We start from the raw sequence: 20,253 nt of genomic DNA on the forward strand, positions 1-20,253 counted from the left end.
GTCAGACAAAGACAGGCAGAGCCTGTATAGTTGCTGTATAAATATTCCTATTAGTAAGTGAAAAAAAGTTTGCTCCACTCGGTACCCAAAACTCTCAACAACAAATCGTTCACAGGTGTCCTCGTCGTGCAGCTCCGTGTACGTCGACGGCTCCGAGATCCGCGGCTCGTCGAACGCGTCGGTGATAGTCAAGTACGGCACGTACACCGGCCTCGCGCGATTCACCGTGTGGATGCCCGAGTACCCACTCGAGATCGACGTCGACGATAATCGATTATCCCAGATCAAAGGTACGCATCGAGTTGAAAATCAATCGATTAATTTTTGTAAACCAATAGCAGTCGAGAACTCGATCAGTTTTTGACGAGTACAAGCGGTTTAGCTGTGAACAATTAAATAAAATATTGTAAAAATTGGTTATAAACCACAACGTCCAGAATGGTTTTACATGATGACCTACCACAGCATAACTGGTTCGGAACTATGCCTTTAATGCCCTAAAGTGCCCTAAACCCTAGCTGGCTTACTAGTGGTTATTTTGACAATCAGAGTAATAAATGACCCTTCAGCTAGATTTAATTTACTTATAAATTCTAGCTGAAAGTCTCATCTTAGTCTTATAACTCTACTGGTCAAGCAAAGATCTGTGTTGTTAATATCTACCAAATTATATTCAAAATATAACCTTATAAATAAAAAGCACCCAACAAATGACTTCCATAAAATAATAAGTCAGTAGCACTTTTTTTTCTTTTTTTTTTATGAAATAAGGGGGCAAACGAGCAAACGGGTCACCTGATGGAAAGCAACTTCCGTCGCCCATGGACACTCGCAGCATCAGAAGAGCTGCATGTGCGTTGCCGGCCTTTTAAGAGAGAATAGGGTAATAGGGGAGGGTAGGGAAGGGAAGGGAATAGGGGAGGGTAGGAAAGGGAATAGGGTAGGGGATTGGGCCTCCGGTAAACTCACTCACTCGGCGAAACACAGCGCAAGCGCTGTTTCACGCCGGTTTTCTGTGAGAACGTGGTATTTATCCGGTCGAGCCGGCCCATTCGTGCCGAAGCATGGCTCTCTCACGTATAAGATTTTACTTTCAGAAGATAATTATGTGTAGACTGTAGCCTGGCCTTCTATTGATTTTGCCCACATTCACGCTGATATAATCGGAGGTGAACAAAGGACACTTGAAATGTGTTTACTCAGGTCAACGGGGTGCATGCACCGGGGCTAAGTGGAAGATATCAATCTTGGTGTATTGCGATTTTTTAAAGTATCGTAGTTTTCTTTAAGCAATATTTTATCTGCACATAAAATATATCGTAAGCTTTTTATAAGAGAAAAAGTTTATTTCAATTGAAATAGAGTTTTTTTTGTTTAAAAATTTATGCAAAATTTTATACTTAAATTAGAAAATGTGTTAATATTTTTAATTTGTGAATTTAATTAATTAACATACGAGTAGAGTATTTTTAATATGCAAAGAGCTTAATGTAAACTCCAAGTTATTATAAAAAAATAGGTTAAATTCAGAAAAATAAGGTAGGTACTTAATGGTTGTTCCTAACTATTCCTTAAGCATCAAATAAAACTAATAATGAAGGTGTAAGGTGCCCGGAGATCACAAAGAATTATGCAGATCGCGCAAAAACAATTCTCGATAAAACAATGTCAGACTGTGATTGTATTCAAAGAAGAGATCCATTTCACTTTGATATCTCGGGAATTGGGTTTTCTCTTAACGCCATTTTATGGTAATTAGTAGATACCGCGATTGCTGAATGCTAGGGCTGCCAATGAAAAGAAATTGCCTTATGAGTTAGCTTGTATATTCCAAAGGTAATAATAGTCATATATTCTTAGAATAAACTTTATTTTTGATGTTTTAGGTGTTGTTTCTTGTGATATCAAGGAATTGACAGTACATTTCCCAATATCTGTTTCCAAAGTTTTATTACTTATTGCCAGCTGTTGATATTTTTCGTCCGGTTTTAGGGTCAATTCACATTGCAACGTTGTCGTTGAGACGCATTTTCAAATAATCTATGGAACAGACACTAGGCAGCCCAGCACCGCGAGCGGCATGTTTGTCAATTCATAGTGTATCTTCTTGTGCAGTTAATAAAGTTTAGTGTTTAATTCATTTACAAATGCAACCTATTGTACCGGCGCGTGACGTTGTAATGTGCCATGAATACACCTATCGAGTAGAATGGCGACTGGCGAGACAGTGCTTTCGCCTTTAGCTTTCGCCCATCAACTTTTTGGAATCGTACCGAGTGCTCGGCCGAGGGTACTGTCTTGTCAGTCGTCACTCTACTCGATAGGTGCGATCAAGGCAGATAGCAGCCCTGGCTGAATATTCAATTACCGATATCTACTTAGCATTCACAGCGCCACGTCCAGACATAACGCCATGATTATTAAACGTCTAAATTTATTAGAATTGCTCGTAGACAATGAATGGGCTTCCATTTGTGCAGACTGATCGCCGCTTCCCTTAAAGGTTATTAGTTGCCTGTGACGCAAGAGAAATTCTGTGGGAGCCTCAAATGTAACTTTTCTGAACAAAAAGGTAATATATTTTGTCTCCGTGGATCAGAGATCTTTGCATAACAATAGCTATATCCACACTGTGCACTTTCATCTTCAATTTTCGTCATCAACTTTCATATTGGCGCATTCAATTATTGAATGCTTCAAGGAACCCAACGCCAATATTGTCATTTTGGAAGTTTTGGATATGGTCAGAGGGCATGCGTCGCGGGCATGCCTCACGTTAGCTGTTGACTGCGCTATTTAAACGCATGCCCATTACGAACAGAAAAAGGTACAGTGTGGACAAAGCTAATGATTGATATCATTTCAGAATTTAGACACAATCGATTCCTTAGTTTCGGATGAATTAAGAAAATTTATTAAAAACATTGTAGCCCCTTTATCACGAAAATGCTCAATAAAGGTACTTCCTTGATTAAACACGTTTAGCCGCTAATAGAGTCGTAATTTATCTGCAGTTCGCCAACAATGTCCTAAGCCCTATAATCTGGATGACTAGGGTTTAATGAACCTGGTTAATAGGATAAACGCCGGCCGAATCAAATTACTCCGAGCTTATAGGTAATTTAGCTGATACATAATGCAATATAGGTAGCTGTTATGTAGCTTGTAAGCGGACACTTTATGTATCTACTTACTGTAGTATTAATCTCGATAGAGAATATGTTATAAAGAAAACATTTATTCCGTAGATATAAATAAGTAAAAGTAGAGCGTTGAGACCTAACCCAGAGTCAAATGTAATGAAGCAAAAGTCACCCAAAATAGTAACTGTTTTATTACTTTACAATTTACATCTACGAATACTTATTAAAATGTTTATTTATTTCTGTATAAAATATTTTAATGAAATTATATAGTAGGATACTTTGACGTCGTAATTCGCAAAGGACAAGTTTTATTACTTGACAAAAATAATATTTTTTTAACATTGAGAATACCAAAATTTATTCTGCGTAGCAAGAGTATTATTGCTACTCTTGCTACACAAATTAATATCCAAATTAAATTATGTTGTCTTGTTTAGTCTAGCATTTATTTATCAAAGCATTCCGTTACCAGATTCCATGAGCTTTTCCTTTAACCATAACAAATTAATTTATTTAAGTATTTCTTTAAGAAAAAGAAAATTAATATTATCTTTTGTTTTGTCTAGCATTTAAGAACCCTTAGACCTGCGGCAAATTGTTCATTAAACTTAAAGCATATTTTATCATGGTCCTGCGCGGCGGGCTGATTCACGTTTTCCGTTAGACTCGTAAACTTTACATGCTATCATTGGTCAATGCTTGCGCGGCGAGCGTGTATTGGATGTCGCGCGGTGAAATTTCCGAATCCGAGTCAAATTGCGATTTGCGCATCGTCAACAGGGCCCAGCCCTAGTAGACAAGTGGCAAGCGATTATCGTAAACATTTTTTTTAAGTCATCGCTTCGCTAGCGAATACTAATGTCAAATCCCATACATTTTGTGGCTATGGCGTTGGCGTTTACGATAATCGCTTGCCGCTTGTCTAGGCCCTCTGAGCCCCTAGCCAAGACTTTTACTTTATCGCTTCTTTATAGAATCAGCGATCAAAATGTAAGTAATTGACATTAGACGAATCAAACGTCAACTTCATGTTATCGAACGCAGTCAATTATTTCATTTATTTTGATCCGTGATTCTATATCCGGCCCCTAGACGATCAATTTTATTGTGCAATATAACGCTTCAATTTTCTTGAACAGTTTATTTGGCAATTAGATTGAAGGCGCGCGTTGTTCAATATCAACTCTAGACGGTCAATAATATTACGAATAGAGATGTGCCGACTAGTCGGCGATTAGTCGGCAAAAAGCGCCGACTAATCGGCTTTTTACTTTTTTGCTATTATTGAAATTACATTAAAGAAAAACCTTGATTATTATTTATAATGTGTTCATATCATACTCAATCAGTGTAACACATTTTAAAATGAAATAAAGAGTTATTGAAATTACTTACTAGTAGACATTATTTTTGTACTTAGATATGATTTTAACCACAAATTAAGTAAGTACTTATGTATTATTAAATCGAGATTTCATGTACATGAAATATTTAATTAAAACCATCAACTGTATCATAGAAACAAAACAAATAAAGTAACGTACGCGAAGTAAACATTTGAACACGATTCAACACGTTTTCAGGCGGCATGTGCGACTTACCCGCGAAATAGCAGTAAAAAAGCGTTACGCAAACATCCGAAACCATGATCGGCTTGGCCGACTAGTCGGCCGATTAGTCGGCTGCAAAGAAGCCGACTAATCGGCTAGTCGGCCAAAGTCATGATCGGCACATCTCTAATTACGAAATACATGATATTGCGCAATAAAATGGCTCATCTAGTCTAGGGGCCCGCATAAAGAAGCGATATTTTCCTCTTCCAATTTTGCTTTTTTCTTGTATACATACAACAGCTATATTTGTGTGCAGGCTGGAAAGTATCAGACGAGGCGGGATCAAAGGAGAGATTACGGCGGTCGCTGTCGTCGCGCGGCTGGGGGCGGCCGGAGCCACCCAACACCCTGACTGATCAGCGCTCCTGCCGACTCAGATACCAGCAGAGCAACGTCGAGGTTTGTTTGTTTATGATGTTGTAGGGATGTTGTGTTTGGTTGTAAGGCCTAACTTGAGCCAGATTAGAGATAGCTCTTTATTTTCGTCTTTTGATTACCATAGTGTGCTTTATCGCTAATGGATGAAACTGCATGGATTATGACGCAAAGATCAACTTTTGCGCAGACAATCAAATAATTTTCCTATGGAAATAACAAATAGGTCGTTCATCGTCGTCGAGTCATTTCGATCGTGGTCGAACTTTAAAAGCTGTTGTCCTGTTTCAAAATAGAACTATTGAGATAAAGTCAATCGGAAAATCAATATAGTTAATGATTATAAATTTTGCATTCGTATTTGGTAATTTCTTACTACTTACTATGTACTTGTACTATCGAGGAAGTTGATTCCTAGGCAGATGAGGGACCTACGTAGTTTGGTCGCGTTACATCAAACTCAGCCGACAGATCACAATTAACATTAAATTGACATGATCCGACCAAATTGTTGGTCTGTCAACTGCCTAGGAATCAATTTTCTCGATGGTACTTGCTTAAAGACAGCCTCATTATTTGTATAGAACGCGAGGTGTGTAGATAAAGATATGATACGTCTATGACTTTTCACACACTCATTATTTAGGCGCATATGGAACTGAAGCTTTTGTTAGCGCGTGGCGGAGTTGGGAGTTTTTAATAAACTAATGAGGTGCTCCTGCAACATACAGCCTAAACCTTTTCAACTTTTCAGGTACTTAAGCGGAGTGATAATAATCACTCTATTAAAACAGTGTTGTTCTCTTTTAATGAATAAATAAATCTTATATATAAAATTCTCGTGTCACAATGTTAGTTACCGTACTCCTTCGAAACGGCTTTATTGATTTTTTACCAAATTTTATATGCATATTCTATAGGTCAGAGAATCGGCTACTGGGTACATTTTATATTGTTAAGTGAATTTGTTGAATGAATAATAGTAAATGATTACAACTCGAGACTGACGGTCACCATTGTTTGTGCGACGGGATAGCGATGGACGTTGCCATGGTGCCATACTTATTGTCACTTCAATAAAATAATAAAGAATTCTTTACAATTACAATTAATAATTTATATGGCAAAACAACATTTGCTGGGACAGCTATAGTAGTACAGTAGTTTTATAATCTACTGCCATTCATGTTTTTGCGAATGATGTTCTCGCTTTTCTCAAATTTGGTATGCTAGCTTCGGAAGAAATAACAGAACTACATAGTACATTATAAGTAAGTACTACATTTCGTTTCGAAATTTACAGTAGCCGAGCCATTTGTAGTAACTGCCCTATTATACATTTATATAACTCTGGACTGTGATGGTCGGTTTGAAATTAAAGCGTTGGCTTGTCAGCCAATAAGTTCCAGGTACAAAATTAGTAACTGGAAGTGTTTCTTTCATAATTTTTTTTCCTCAATATTTTTCGTTGACAAGTCATAACTCATATTATATCTACCCAGTTTCAGTAAACTACTTATAAGGTTAACTTTTTGTTTACCAGGTATACGCGCGTTTCCTGGCAAAGGACCACGACTCCGGTCGCGTATCATACTTCGTGTCACGTCGGACGTGGTTGAAGGTCACGGAGCTGGTTCTCTCTCTCATGCGGGTGTCCGACCCCCGTATAGCGTCATTACGGGATAGGGTGCTGCAGGGCCGAAGTACTGGCAGGACGGAGGTGCAAGTGTTGTCGCCTATTACTGGTAAGTTCCCTAGCTTTAAAGAAGATAAGGGGACAAAATTGTTTCCCTCGCTCATCATTTCAGTTACCGATTGTAGCCCACGGAACATAGTCTTTTTCTCAAGAATGCATCGTCTTCCTGGTTAGAGTAACCAACTGTTAATTGGACCTGGCTGAGAGTCACGTCATCAACGACGCTGTTAAATAGACAACTCCTGTCTAAAAACCTTGGACCAGGCATATCTATAACATTGTTTTTTGAGTGTACAAGATTTTTTATACATCGAGCTAGCCTGGGTTTTACTGAAGAAAGAAAAAAATTTGGCGTCAAAATTGTAAAACAGATCTTGACTTAAAGGCACTTACCTTGCCTAAGCTATTGCACTCGGGCAAGGGAAGTGAATAGTACTTAGGCAATATGTTGTATATTGGACGACCATCTAAATCTAGAGCTTAAAGTATTAACGTGATCATCCCTAATCAGAGTCACTTGTCTTTCTCAGGTCGTGTGATCGGTCTCCGTGAGGTGCGTGTTGTCAACGACAAGGTGTCTATCTCCCGTCTCCTGGTGCGCGTGATCTCCGGCCTCCAGCTCAACATCTCACCGGACACCGCCATCGAGAACGGCTACGTGTCGGAGACCACTGTTACCAGGCGGCTGACGGCGCAGTACCAGGTTAGTACCTAGAAGGTTAGGGTTTCAGAACATAGGTATCGTCATATCTATTCATAACAAAGGTCGACTGTAGCTGGACTGATAATGCCTTGAGAATGTTTTCGAGACCATTTTAATTTGTAACTAGGCGACGGCGCAGTACCAGATTAGATCGAAGACCCAACTAGGCTAGCCTAGGTAGTCATCAGATATAAATGTTGAAATTTATCTATCTACTTAACGTCTATATTCTGACTATGCATTTACTAAGAAGTAACTGCATGGTCTTTTATAAATGGTTCGGTCGCGTAGCAGACGAAATACATGCTCCGCGACTGAATTAAAGTAAAGAAACCCTTTTTTTTTTAAGTAGGAAATTGAAGAAGTTCGTTGTTCTTTTCCAAGGTTTTCTTTTGTTGTTGGAAAAGTCATTATACTACCTATTACTTACTAAATAATATGTACAGCTGCGATGGTCGAAACGGAATGAAATACCTAGTATCTCATGATCTTTAAGAATCTTTCGTACAGTCCAGGAATTTTCTTTCGACGCCCACATAAAATTTAGATCTTTGACCTTTAAGGAATTCCCTTGATATTCTTATAGATTTTAATATAAAATACTTACACGAGTAACAAAATACGTGTTTAGTAGGTACTTACTTAATAAGAAATAAAAGAATTCATTATGTCTAAGTTCTAACAAATACTTAGGTACTTTGACTCTATGTTCTGAACTCTCTTTTCAATTTACTTCTACAAAAATATTTATTCAAATCAATCCATACTAATATTATAAATGCGAAAGTGTGTCTGTCTGTCAGAAACCTCTTCATGCCTAAACCGGTTTCGCTAATTTTGGTTGGAGATACTTTGAGTCACCTTTATCTCGGAAGAAAGTACAGTTCCCGCGCGATAAACGAATTTTGGCGCAACGGAGTTGCGGGCGTCATCTAGTATATTTTTTTTTTTATGAGCCTATGCTATCCCACTGCTGGGCAAAGGCCTCCGCCAAGATCTTCCATCTGTCTCGCTCCAACGCCACCGCGGGCCAGCCTGGCTTGTAGGCATCCAGTTCATCTCGCCATCTTTTTGGAGGCCGTCCACGGCGGCGTCGTCCGTCCACTGGTACCCACTCTGTGGTGACCTTTGCCCATAATATTATTATTTATTACATTAGGTACGGTACGGTGTATAATAATTTATTATACACCGTACCGTACCTAATATGTTTAACAGAAATTAAATTCTGCGTCGAACATTTGGGAACTTGTCAGAATCAATAGTGATTGATGCGAAAATTAATATTCCAGTCTTGGATCTTGGTCTTTATTGGATTTTGCTTGAACTTTCTTAAGAGTAATAATTTCTTTTTGTACCCACAACGTAGGTAATTAAATAAATAATATTGTAACTTTTAGTTTGGGAAGGCTGTAAGAAGGTAACGTAACTCTGAACTAAAATCAATAGTGTGACCTTCACAGCTAATTTCGCCGATTAAAAACAAAAGCGTATCTAGTAGGTACAAATCGCGTCCTTTAGGTACTAGCTTATTCAATATGGGGTACCAACTTACGGTTCAGAACCTAGGTATAAGGAAACCTAGGAACCTTAATACTTTTTAGATTTTATGGTTTCTTACTTAACTAAAATCTAATTAAGATTTTGACAAAAACTAAATATTATCAACTACATTTTGTATCTTAAACTCTAAATTAAATTATACTTAAGTAATCACTAATCATTAAATGTCTTATTTTATAAAAGCTTTAGTCTGGGACGTGACTGACGAAACGTGGATGGAAACGTGGTGGATGGAAAACATTCAAAACGTTTTCTGAATGTAATCAACGTTAGCGCCGCGACACATAAACACGACACAACGTCGCGTTGTGTCGTACCACGACGCGGCGCGCGGCGTCGTTTCACGATGCGACGTCGTGTCGTGGGAAACTACGAGTACGACGCGCGTCGTAAAAAACTACGACACGACATCGTCCGACGTCGTTGTCCTGTTTTTGTGTCTCGGCCCGAAGGTACTGGATTTAGGGCAACGCATCGCAAGCGCGATGACACTAAACTTATAGGTACTGTGATGTCATAAGTTTAGTGTCATCGCAAGCGCGATGACACTAAACTTAGGTACTGTGATGTCATAAGTTTAGAGTAATTGCGCTTGCGATGCGTTACGTTTAATCCAGTACCTATTGGATTGGACACAGAAATGTTTGATGATGCAATGATCAAATCCCATCATTTTGACATCTTACTTCGATCGAAAACTTCGAAACTGCTGAATACATTTCGTTTTTAAGCACTCTCATTTTTTTTCAGGAGGGTCTATTGGACATTGACATCGAATTCTCCGACGGCAGCCACACGGCGCTGCGCGATGTTGCCGTGTCGGACTATTATCTACTGGTCGAGAGTTTGGACACGGAGGTCGTCGCTTTCGCGCCCATGCTGGCTTCCAAACATCCGAGAGTTATCGCTGTTGGAGAGGGTAAGTTGCTCTTGTATGCATATCAAGCTTTTCCTGTACTACGTTGTTAGGAACAACGTAGTACAGGAAAGGTTCTTTTTTTTTATGAAAGAAGGGGGCAAACGAGCAAACGGGTCACCTGATGGAAAACTTCAACTTCCGTCGCCCATGGACACTCGCAGCATCAGAAGAGCTGCAGGTGCGTTGCCGGCCTTTTAAGAGGGAGTAGGGTAGGGATGGGAAGGGAAGGGAATAGGGGAGGATAGGGAAGGGAATTGGGCCTCCGGTAAACTCACTTACTCGGCGAAACACAGCGCAAGCGCTGTTTCACGCCGGTTTTCTGTGAGAACGTGGTATTTCTCTGGTCGAGCCGGCCCATTCGTGACGAAGCATGGCTCTCCCACGTACTTGCGAACAGTTCCAAAAATCAATTTATGTTTGGGGCATACTGTTAACGCTTTTATACGTGTGTCAACTGCTTTAAAACTGTAAGGAGTAGCATCAGAGTGCAGTATAATATTAATAACGCATACCGCATTCTTATCAGACTGCCTAAATACTGCAGCGCTTCGGGCATGTTTGCCGACGCCAGAGTTCCTGATTACTCGTGCCGAGTTGCGGAATTCCGGGCCCGCGTGCGATCTTCTAAGAACGAAATCCTCGGTGTGTGTGTCGGGTGTCCGGAGAATTATTCCTTCCCAGCCTACTTGCTATCGCTACATAGCGACAGAAACCAGAAATGATATTTTTTAGAATTATTTTAAACGTAATTTTGGAGCATTTATATTTTATTTTTATCCACAATATATACTTTTCTGTATTACTATTTTTAATTATTTTAATTTTATATATATGTTTATGGGTTTATTGCCTGCAATAAATGATTATTATTATTATTTACATTTTCAGGCAGCGGTGAGCTCCTGCGCGTGACGCTCCTGACTCCGGACCAGTGTCGCTCCGGGCCGCTACGTCGGGTGGCGCTCCCGGGGAAAGGGGACACGAAGACCCCGGCCAATATCAAGAATATCCCCGGTGCTCTCGCGACGGCCGCCGCCAGCGTCGACGTGGACTTCAGCGGGGGGGATTCCCCGCAGCGGCCCGATACCCCGCAGAACGATGACATCATGGCCCGAGGCGGGATAAGAAGCGGCATGGCGGATCTGAGCGATGTTTTGAAAGGTACAAAGTAGTACAATAGACAATAGTAAATAGTAGAACAAGTATAATAAGTTCACAGGTAGAAACGTCTACATAGGTTGCTTAGTTACGAAATAATTCAAATAAAGTAAATATTCGTACTGCGAGGAACATGATCTTAGGCTCTTCTCCTGTCATACGTGTCCGCATAAAAATTGCCCGCATACTGTCATTTCATTATTATTTTTCTTGTTAAATGCGGGCAACGTGCGGGCAACGCGCGCGGGCGACAAGACGCATAACTGGAAAAGTCCCACGTGTTTTTATACTTACATCTTAGTGTTGTACTTAAGTGTTTTTTCATCTTGCAATGAGCATTGCAAGATGAAAAAACACATTAGTATGTTGTTTTTAAGTTATTTTATTGTATGTTTATCTATAGAAATTGATTTCTATAGAAAAACATACATTTTAAAACTGATTTACAGTAGGTACTATACTCCACTCGGGCTAACTTGTCGCTAGCGGTTATTGACTCCCTGTCAAAAACTTGTCATTTTCCATATAAACCGCGATTGACAATGAAGTGTCAGATGTTATCAATCGTGGTTTTATATGGAAAATGACAAGTTTTTGACAGGGAATCAATGACCGCTAGCGACAAGTTAGCCCGAGTGGAGTATAGATAAGGTATTTTACATTTCACTGTAGAGCAACTGTTGACTTTAAAAAATAAATAATATTGAAAGCAGCCCGGGGAATGGATAAAATAACTTCGGAGTTCGGTATTCTTTCCTTTATCGAAAAGATAAAACTTCGGAGGCCACGCAATATAGTCCGTCCCCAATCTGCTGTAAACAGGGAAACAAGCAACTTTTGCCAGGGGAAAAGTTGTGATCGATCAAAGTAATAAGTAGCTTATTGTACCGTGTTGTTAACTAGCATTTTTATGTTTTGTTATAAAATTGGTATTCAACCAGTTACCTACCTACTCGTTATGACGTCATCGATTGTAGAACTCTACCTTTTAAGATTTTGATAATTTCACATTCACTATTTTCGCCTTAAAAACAAACACATTCCAGGATAAGTCATTATCTAGTTTAACAGCTATAGAATATTGAATTAAGTATCTACTTGTCTATAACTATATTATAAATATCTAGTTTGTAAGAAAGTCCATTATTGCAGTATTCTGAACAAATAGTCTACAGTCGCAAAATTCTCTGTTTTCTGAATAAATAACGCCCTTTCTCGCAGGATTCTCACCGTTTAAAGACGAGAACAACCACGAGCCGACGGTGCAGGCGCAGCAGTACGGGTCCATCTTCAAGGCCAACTCGGTGCACCCGCGACACCATCAGAACAACTCCATGTCGCAGGTCGAAATTGGTAAGTAAAAAAAAGATTAAGGGCTTGTTTCACCACTTCCTGATAAGTGCCGAATAGGCTATCCACCACTTAACTTGACAGATGAAGTATGGAGAATCTGTCAAAAAAGTTGTGAATAGCCTATTCGGCACTTTATCAGAAAGTGGTGAAACAGGCCCTAAGTGTCGATTTTGGTTTATGGATTCAATATGAGGGTGTTTGTCTTCCGCGCTTTACACGTTTGCTCTATAAAGTTAATATACCTAGCGGAATAGAGAAACAAAGGCCTGAGCAAGCGAGATGTCACTATCAGTAACACTGCGTGGTAAAATGAGACGTGTGATACATGACAGCAGAGCTCTTTTTTTGACGTCCAGTCGGCACTTATCGGCACGTTGACAATTTAATCTCATAGAATTTATGTTCACTCATGCTTGTGTAAGTGTATACGTACACATATTTTTACACACAGATGTATTATACCAATTTCGGTTTCGTTTGACAGCTCGAGATTGTTGCTCTATTCCGCTTATAGGTATATTAACTTTATGGTTTGCTCAGACCACAGGGTTTTTAGCAAGTACTTTATGTCTAAGTTACTCCATGGATAAATATATTTTAAACAGCAAAATAATAATAACCGAAATAATTTTAAACAGATTTTTTTGATAATTTTGATTTTCTCTTTTTCAGGAATGTTCGTGCTGCTTGGAGCATTCTGCTTCGCGATTGTGGTAAGTTTTTTTTCTAACAAGTTCTTGCAAGTTTTTCATGCGTTTAATTAATAGCGATTCGTAAACGTAAAATATGTCCAATCGTTTCCAGGTATTCGTAGTATCGTGCGTGGTATACGCGTATAGACTGAAGCCGGCGGAGGGTGGCGGCGGCGTGGTGGCGCCGGGCGCTCGCGCGGCCGAGGGCGGGCGGCTGCAGGCCCTCGGGCTCCGAGACCGCCCTCGCGATTCCACTACTAATGCACATGATTGGGTGTGGCTGGGTATGTGTTTGAAGTCTTTTTTTTAACGGGCCTTGGCCCACACATATTTCCACCACTGTATATCCTGTGTCGCCAGGATCGACAGTGGTATAAGGTATTCAACGAAAACCCTTTGATATGATCTCAGGGAGCCCGAGGGACATGCTAAAACTGTCTTGGGACCCGCAACGAAATTAATCAGAAGAAAATAGGAGGAGTAGGAATGTGGTTGTGATGATATACCGCGCCACAGTTTGGAGGAATGATTAGTAAATAGAAGCCATGCAACGTTTGATAAATCCCGGACTCTAAATATGTTTGTCTTTGCATCTATCTATGACTGATCGAGTACCCACAACAATTGCTTGCAATGCCAGACAAGTCAAAAAGCTTATATTTTGCTATATTGTTTTGCCTTCGTTGTTCGATCTGAAGTAAATTATGAATAACCTATCCGAAACTTATTTATCGATTTTGTAAAACCAATTACATAGTTTATATTCAATCAACGAAGATTCAACTCCTTGTTACAGGTAGAGCAACCATCGAACGCAATGGCAACCGCGTGAACCGTAACTCCGCGCCACCGGACAAGAACAGCACCGAAATGCGTATAACCTCCAACCCGCTCAACTACAATTACGTGGATCCCGACGACGCGATCAACGACAACGTCATGGCGACGAGTTTCGACAACCCCAACTCCATTGAGCTCCCGTCGCAGAGTGAGCGACGGGCGATCGATACGACGACGTACTGCAAGAAGCCGGCGCGGCACACCGGAGACGGTCATTGGCAGTAAGATTGTCATAGTCACCATTTTTACCCCGCCACGGGTACTAAACGGAACATAGTAGCATATTTGGACGCTGTTAAGCATTGGTGTATCATCCCACAAAAATTACATTTTAAGAATGCAGTCATGTTCCTTAGATTTAGAACAAGACTGTATTAATAACTCAACACCAATTTTTGGTGGATTACGCAGCATTTGCTGCATTTACTTAACAGCGTCCATTTAGCATGGTCACCATAGAAAGGGGATTCTACGGAAGAATAGACGGAGTCAATTGACTCTACCATTTCGGTCCTAACAACAGATTTCAAGGATAAAATGGCAGATTCTAGATGTTTCCACTCTTTATCTATTTAGGGCATGCTAAACATGCTGTAATTTTGTAACAAATAAAGCCCCGATTTAACCAAGATTATTTTATTACCAACGCGTTTTCTTGTCACCTTGTTAGATCAAAAACGCGTTAAACTTCAGAAACGTACACCATCAATTTAAGAAGTTGGTTAATTCCCCAATTTGCATACTTTTGGAGAATGTCGTTTAGACACCACCCACGTCGGTGCTTACGTTTAGTACCCTTACTACATCTCACGATCATACATACATATACCGCGTGGTGGGCAGTGTGATGATGATGACTGTTGCAGGTCGGAGGAGTACCGGCCTCCCGTGCCCCCGCACCGACACTCCTCCGCGCCCCCGCAGCCCCCGCGCAACACCAATAAAGTGAGTATTGGAAAGAGTATTGTGGACGCAGAAAAGTTGATTCATAGGCAGATGGCGGATGGCGGACCTACATAGTTTTGTCGAGTTATGTCATACACAGCCGACAGATCACGAATTACTTTGAATTGACATAATCCGACCAAATGACGTAGGTTGCATCTGCCTATGAATTAATTTCTTTGATGGTACAAAAACATTTGTACTTGTCTCTTTTACTCACGCAGGATATTGGTATCGCACTACTTTCGCATACGTGTAGAAAGGACACAGCAATACATTCTTAATTCTTGCGCAAGTGAGAGACAAAAGAAGTTAATTTCGATGTGACCAGCTAGGTCATAAACATAGGTAGCAGTAGCGGATGAATCTGTACATCATTTTTTTTTTTAGAAAAAGTTAACTGGTTTAATAGCTAACAGCCTTTGGTGTAAAACATCATTGTCATCAGAGCCAGTAACAACATAAGAGTAACCAGCTTTCTATGATACTTCCAGATTTTGCCGGACACTGTCATGCCACCTACCCGGCGTAGTCATTCCCGACACAAGAAGCACGACCGCGATGACGCTACCAAGCGCTCTCCGGAGAATGGACACCGATCGGACCGGTAAGCTTTCCACAGATTGATCTCTTAACGGGAATAGGATCTGCCCCAGTTGACAAGTGGCAAGCGATTATCGTAAACGCTAACAAAATGTATGCGATTTGACATAAGCCATCGTTTCGCTAGCGAATACTAATGTCAAATCCCATACATTTTGTGGCATTGGCGAAGGCGTTTACGCGGATAATCGCTTGCCGCTTGTCTAGGCCCTATGGTACGAAAAAAATTGGATACAAAATCAGACAAATTTCTTACATTTTCATAGGCAAGTATCTAATCTAAATAATTATCAAACTAAATCAGCAATCTAAATTGTATCGAAATGGAAAAACTTTAAATTGTGTTGCTTTTTGAGGTTATGTTGCTGATTTGACTTTTTAAGGTTATAATCAGATTTTCACTGAAACATTTCACGATCGTTTTCTAATTAGGATTAATTAATATTGTACTATCAGAAGAATTCGATTCATAGGTAGATGGTAGACTTACGTCATTTGGTCGCGTTATGTCAAACCCAGCTGACAGATCACGAATTACATTGAATTGACATAAATCAACCAAATGACGTAGATCCGTCAACTGCCTATGAATTAACTTCACTGATAGTACATACAAACGGCTTACTATATATTTTACCTTCCCCCATTCCAGAGTTATTGATCTGAATAAAGAGTACCGCGGGGGGGAGTACGGGCGCGACTACCCCGAGCTCAGCGACTGCTCGCGCCTCTTCGAGTTCGACGCGCCGCTCGTCGCCGACAACAACGAGTTTGACAGCCTCGACCGGGGACGCACCTTCACTAAGCCCGAGAGCCCGGATTATATGCACGACTCGGGGATTGGTAAGATCATGAAACCTCTATAGTGCGATAATGCTTTAAACGAACGTGGCGAAAAAAGGAAGTAAAGCCGCCCGCGCCGTCATATAACGTGATATACGTGGGAGAGCCATACTTCGGCACGAATGGGCCGGCTCGACCGGATAAATACCACGTTCTCACAGAATACCGGCGTGAAACAGCGCTTGCGCTGTGTTTTGCCGAGTGAGTGAGTTTACCGGAGGCCCAATCCCCTAACCCCTACCCTATTCCCTTGCCTACCCTCAACTATTCCCTTCCCTTCACTACCCTCCCCTATTACCCTATTCCCTCTTAAAAGGCCGGCAACGCACTTGCAGCTCTTCTGATGCTGCGAGTGTCCATGGGCGACGAAAGTTGCTTTCCATCAGGTGACCCGTTTGCTCGTTTGCCCCCTTATTTCATTAAAAAAATATATGAAACGCCATTTTTGACAGTTCTCCTTTTACCTGCAGCGCCCCGTCCACGTTTTCTAAAGCATTGTCGCATTGTACTCTGCGCCCGAATTGCAGCCCTGGATTTATAAATAGGCCGTATATGCCACGGCTTAGGGGGACAGCGCCCTAGGGGTGCGGCAGGAGCGACAGATTTCGTACTGTATGGGACGGCCGGAAATAAAACGTCCTACACCCATAAAAATATAAATCCGGCACTAGCGATTTGCGAGGTTCGAGGAATGGGCAGTATTTTGCGATAGGGAGTAGGCAGTATTTTGTGATAGTCTAGCAAGAATCCAGATGAGGCCTGGTTCTGGTACTGGCTCACGTTGTAGTGCAACGTTTACACACGCGCTGTTTCTGTACTAGTTACTTAAAGTCTTTACAACGAACCATGCCATTCTGTTCATGCCAATCTGACCATTTAGCCAAGACGTTTTCGTGTATGGAATTGACATAAACGTTCGTTGATATGACGTTGACGTTCGACTCGTCTAATGTCAATTCCATGCATTTTGATCGGCGATTCTATAAAGAAGCGATAAAGAAAAGATCTTGGCTCACCCCCCAGTAAAGTGCTGTGTTTTAGAAAATTGATACGTCATTATAAACTTTTCCTTTTCAGGATTGCCAGAGGTACAGATGAGACATAAGAACAAGAATAAGGAAGTAAACAACAAAGGTGATTTCGTTGAGATTGCCAACCAAAACAAAGGTAGGTATTTTTAATTACTTGTATCTAGTTTTTATTATTCGTAGCTTGTATCTGATGTTGTTGAATGAGTTTCCCCGTGGCAACTCGGATCGCTATAATTTTTATTTTGGCCTATTTTAACTATAAACTTTCATCTTAAATCATATTATGAATGACGAATTCCTACTTAAACTTGTTTCTGGTCCGATAAATCTCAAGGACGAGGTGATAAAAGAAATTCTTATTTTAATTTTCAGGCGGTACGTCCCCGGAGGTGAAGAGAGCCACGATCGTGGGTAACCCGATGTACTCGCGGGGGGAGGGCGCTTCCCCCGCCCCCACCGCCCCCTCCGCCGCGCCCATCGACCCCCTCGCGCTCGACGACCTGCACATGGACTACGACCAGATCATGCACTACTTCCACAACCTCAAGGTATAATCGCCGCACCGCTTGTAGAGCCCCGAGCCATCGGCGATCACGTGGCACGCACGTGACCGGGACGTAGGTGTTGCCAGCTGCGTTAAAGTTTGGGAAATCGTCTCCGAAGCTGGCAACACCGATCGCTCTCGCTCACGAGATTTTAGATCACGGACACTTCACGACCTCGATCACATTTTACACGTTTTTCGACTCTCTTATGAAAACTAGAGCCTGATTTTTGATGCATTTAATATTTATTAGCATAGTATAACTCGATGTTGCAGTATTATAGTCGTAAGTACGCCCGGCTAGGATCACGTCTAGACGTAGAGTTGCGGCATCCCATTCGAACCACCCCGCTCCTCTCATTTAGCGCTAGAGATCACTCATGCTGCAAAACTGATATCAATTTGAAATTTTCAGGAATCGAACGCCTGAGTAGAGCTGATCATTGCAAAGATCCGGCAGGTATTGTCTACGTTTAAATATCAGCATATCACCAAAGCCCCTGCAATCGACGTATACAATGCACCGAACGCGGGCGCGGCCCGAGAGGATACTACCATAGACACGCACGACAACACTGACGAACACACTTACGAGAACGTTCCCAACGGTCGGGCCGCAGCGGGCCTCTGCGAGTCCATCGCGCACAACAACCATTCCATGAAGCGCCAGTTGAGATTCCTCTTAGACCATCTGAGCGAAGCTTACGAGTAACGTTGTCGGTGTTTATAGTACTGTCCTCTATGGATCCTTGCAGTGATCGAAATCGATGCGGCTAGGGATAACGATTTACGAAAATCGATATAGGGTTACTGAGTGTTAGCCGATAGGACGATATATAGGTTAAACGTGAGCCCGGCGTCTATTGTATTGGGCCCGAATCGCTATCCTTAGATATTTTATACTCTACGAAGTCTAGTCAATGTGCGCATGTCCGAACGAGCTTTGCGACGTGCGTACAATCAATGATGTAGAATCTACATTGTAGATAGTAAGGCGTTTGTGTGTACATTTTATAACACGAGCTAATCATTCCAAGATATTCTTAGACTAACGATGCCTTTAGCCGAAGCCACAATTTTATTCGAGTACCAAATAATCGCATATGCTAGGTCTGTAAATATTTTCCACTAGACGATAAAAACGCTACCTCACTTATGTCTAACTTATAGCTTAGCCGATGTCGCAGGTTCACGGATAGGTAGGAGACACGTTTCCAAATTAACTTGAATTACACTACTATATTTCCATAATACACAATAGAATTGATCCATAATAATTTTGGTAACGAAATTGATGCACCTGATAATCCTGATTTACCAATTTGAGTCAGTTTTATAAAACGGAAATAATTTAATCGATTCGCACGATTCATCTTCGAGCTATACGAGTCAAAAGTAGTTTTGTTTTTCGAGTTACTCTGGAAGTTGTGACTGCCGAATGCGAATTTTTGTTGAAATAAGTTTTAAGACTGCAATCGCCAGTGTTAGTTATAGTTTAGAGGTTAACTTAAGACGGTACTAGTCAAATATTTAAGCGTTCCCTTCGTTTGATGTGATGGCTGTATATTTTTGTAACCGATCACACCTGGCCTAACAGCTGTTTTGCTACTCATCAGTCAGCTACACTTCCGACTTTCCATTTTGTAAAGTATATTAAGTGTTGTGATAGGACTGCCATGGTTTTTTGCAGTCGGTTAAAGAGCCATATCATAATATGAAGTCTAGCGCTTGTATAATATTATGTAAACAGCATTAATTTATTGACAAAATGTATATTGCATTTACTTGTAAGTTAGTTCTTTAGGCTTTGTACATATTGTTACGACGTTATATAATTTATAGGTCATGGATGGAACGGTATTAATAAATGTGGTAGAGTCGCTTACAATCTATGTAAAGAGTAGGCTGCACACGATGTATAACAGAGATGTTCATATAACAAATGTACACATAGTAATGTTCTAAGGTTCCAACTTGTAATTGTGTATTGATATTACTAGAAAACTTGTAGCTGGCAATCAAAAGAGAAACTATAAGCCATTGACTGTGTTTTTCGTCTCTGTCACTCGCGTATAAGTAAATCGAGACGGCAATGTCTCAAAGTCAGTAACCACCGATTAGAGCGAGATGTTATAAAGACAGGGACAGAAAATAACACTTAGGGAGATCGCAAACGACAGACTTTTTGTGCGATCGAGTCTGCGGCGCCCATACAGTCGGCATGGCCGT

At 40.8% G+C, this 20,253-nt stretch overlaps 1 protein-coding gene across 4 annotated transcripts in view; it reads left to right on the top strand.

Annotated features, from left to right (window-relative positions):
- The window catches only part of LOC121731519 (transmembrane protein 132E), a 121,208-nt gene extending 102,619 nt beyond the window's left edge, over positions 1-18,589 (top strand). For 3 of the 4 annotated variants that reach the window (XM_042120970.1, XM_042120972.1, XM_042120973.1), the window contains 16 exons: positions 116-290; positions 5,016-5,158; positions 6,678-6,879; positions 7,361-7,533; positions 9,847-10,015; positions 10,904-11,176; positions 12,395-12,526; positions 13,199-13,239; positions 13,331-13,502; positions 14,015-14,279; positions 14,925-15,003; positions 15,498-15,610; positions 16,259-16,449; positions 17,527-17,616; positions 17,853-18,028; positions 18,440-18,589. In XM_042120970.1, the coding sequence (XP_041976904.1) occupies positions 116-290; positions 5,016-5,158; positions 6,678-6,879; positions 7,361-7,533; positions 9,847-10,015; positions 10,904-11,176; positions 12,395-12,526; positions 13,199-13,239; positions 13,331-13,502; positions 14,015-14,279; positions 14,925-15,003; positions 15,498-15,610; positions 16,259-16,449; positions 17,527-17,616; positions 17,853-18,028; positions 18,440-18,454 (2,409 nt within the window). In that variant the 3' untranslated portion in view covers positions 18,455-18,589. Of the gene's footprint in view, positions 1-115; positions 291-5,015; positions 5,159-6,677; positions 6,880-7,360; positions 7,534-9,846; positions 10,016-10,903; positions 11,177-12,394; positions 12,527-13,198; positions 13,240-13,330; positions 13,503-14,014; positions 14,280-14,924; positions 15,004-15,497; positions 15,611-16,258; positions 16,450-17,526; positions 17,617-17,852; positions 18,029-18,439 lie in introns of those variants that run through there. The other variant, XM_042120971.1, reaches the window with a different exon arrangement.
- Positions 18,590-20,253: the final 1,664 nt, after the last annotated feature.

Source organism: Aricia agestis, chromosome 11 (assembly GCF_905147365.1).
Source record: "Aricia agestis chromosome 11, ilAriAges1.1, whole genome shotgun sequence".
Taxonomy (NCBI): Eukaryota; Metazoa; Arthropoda; class Insecta; order Lepidoptera; family Lycaenidae; genus Aricia; species Aricia agestis.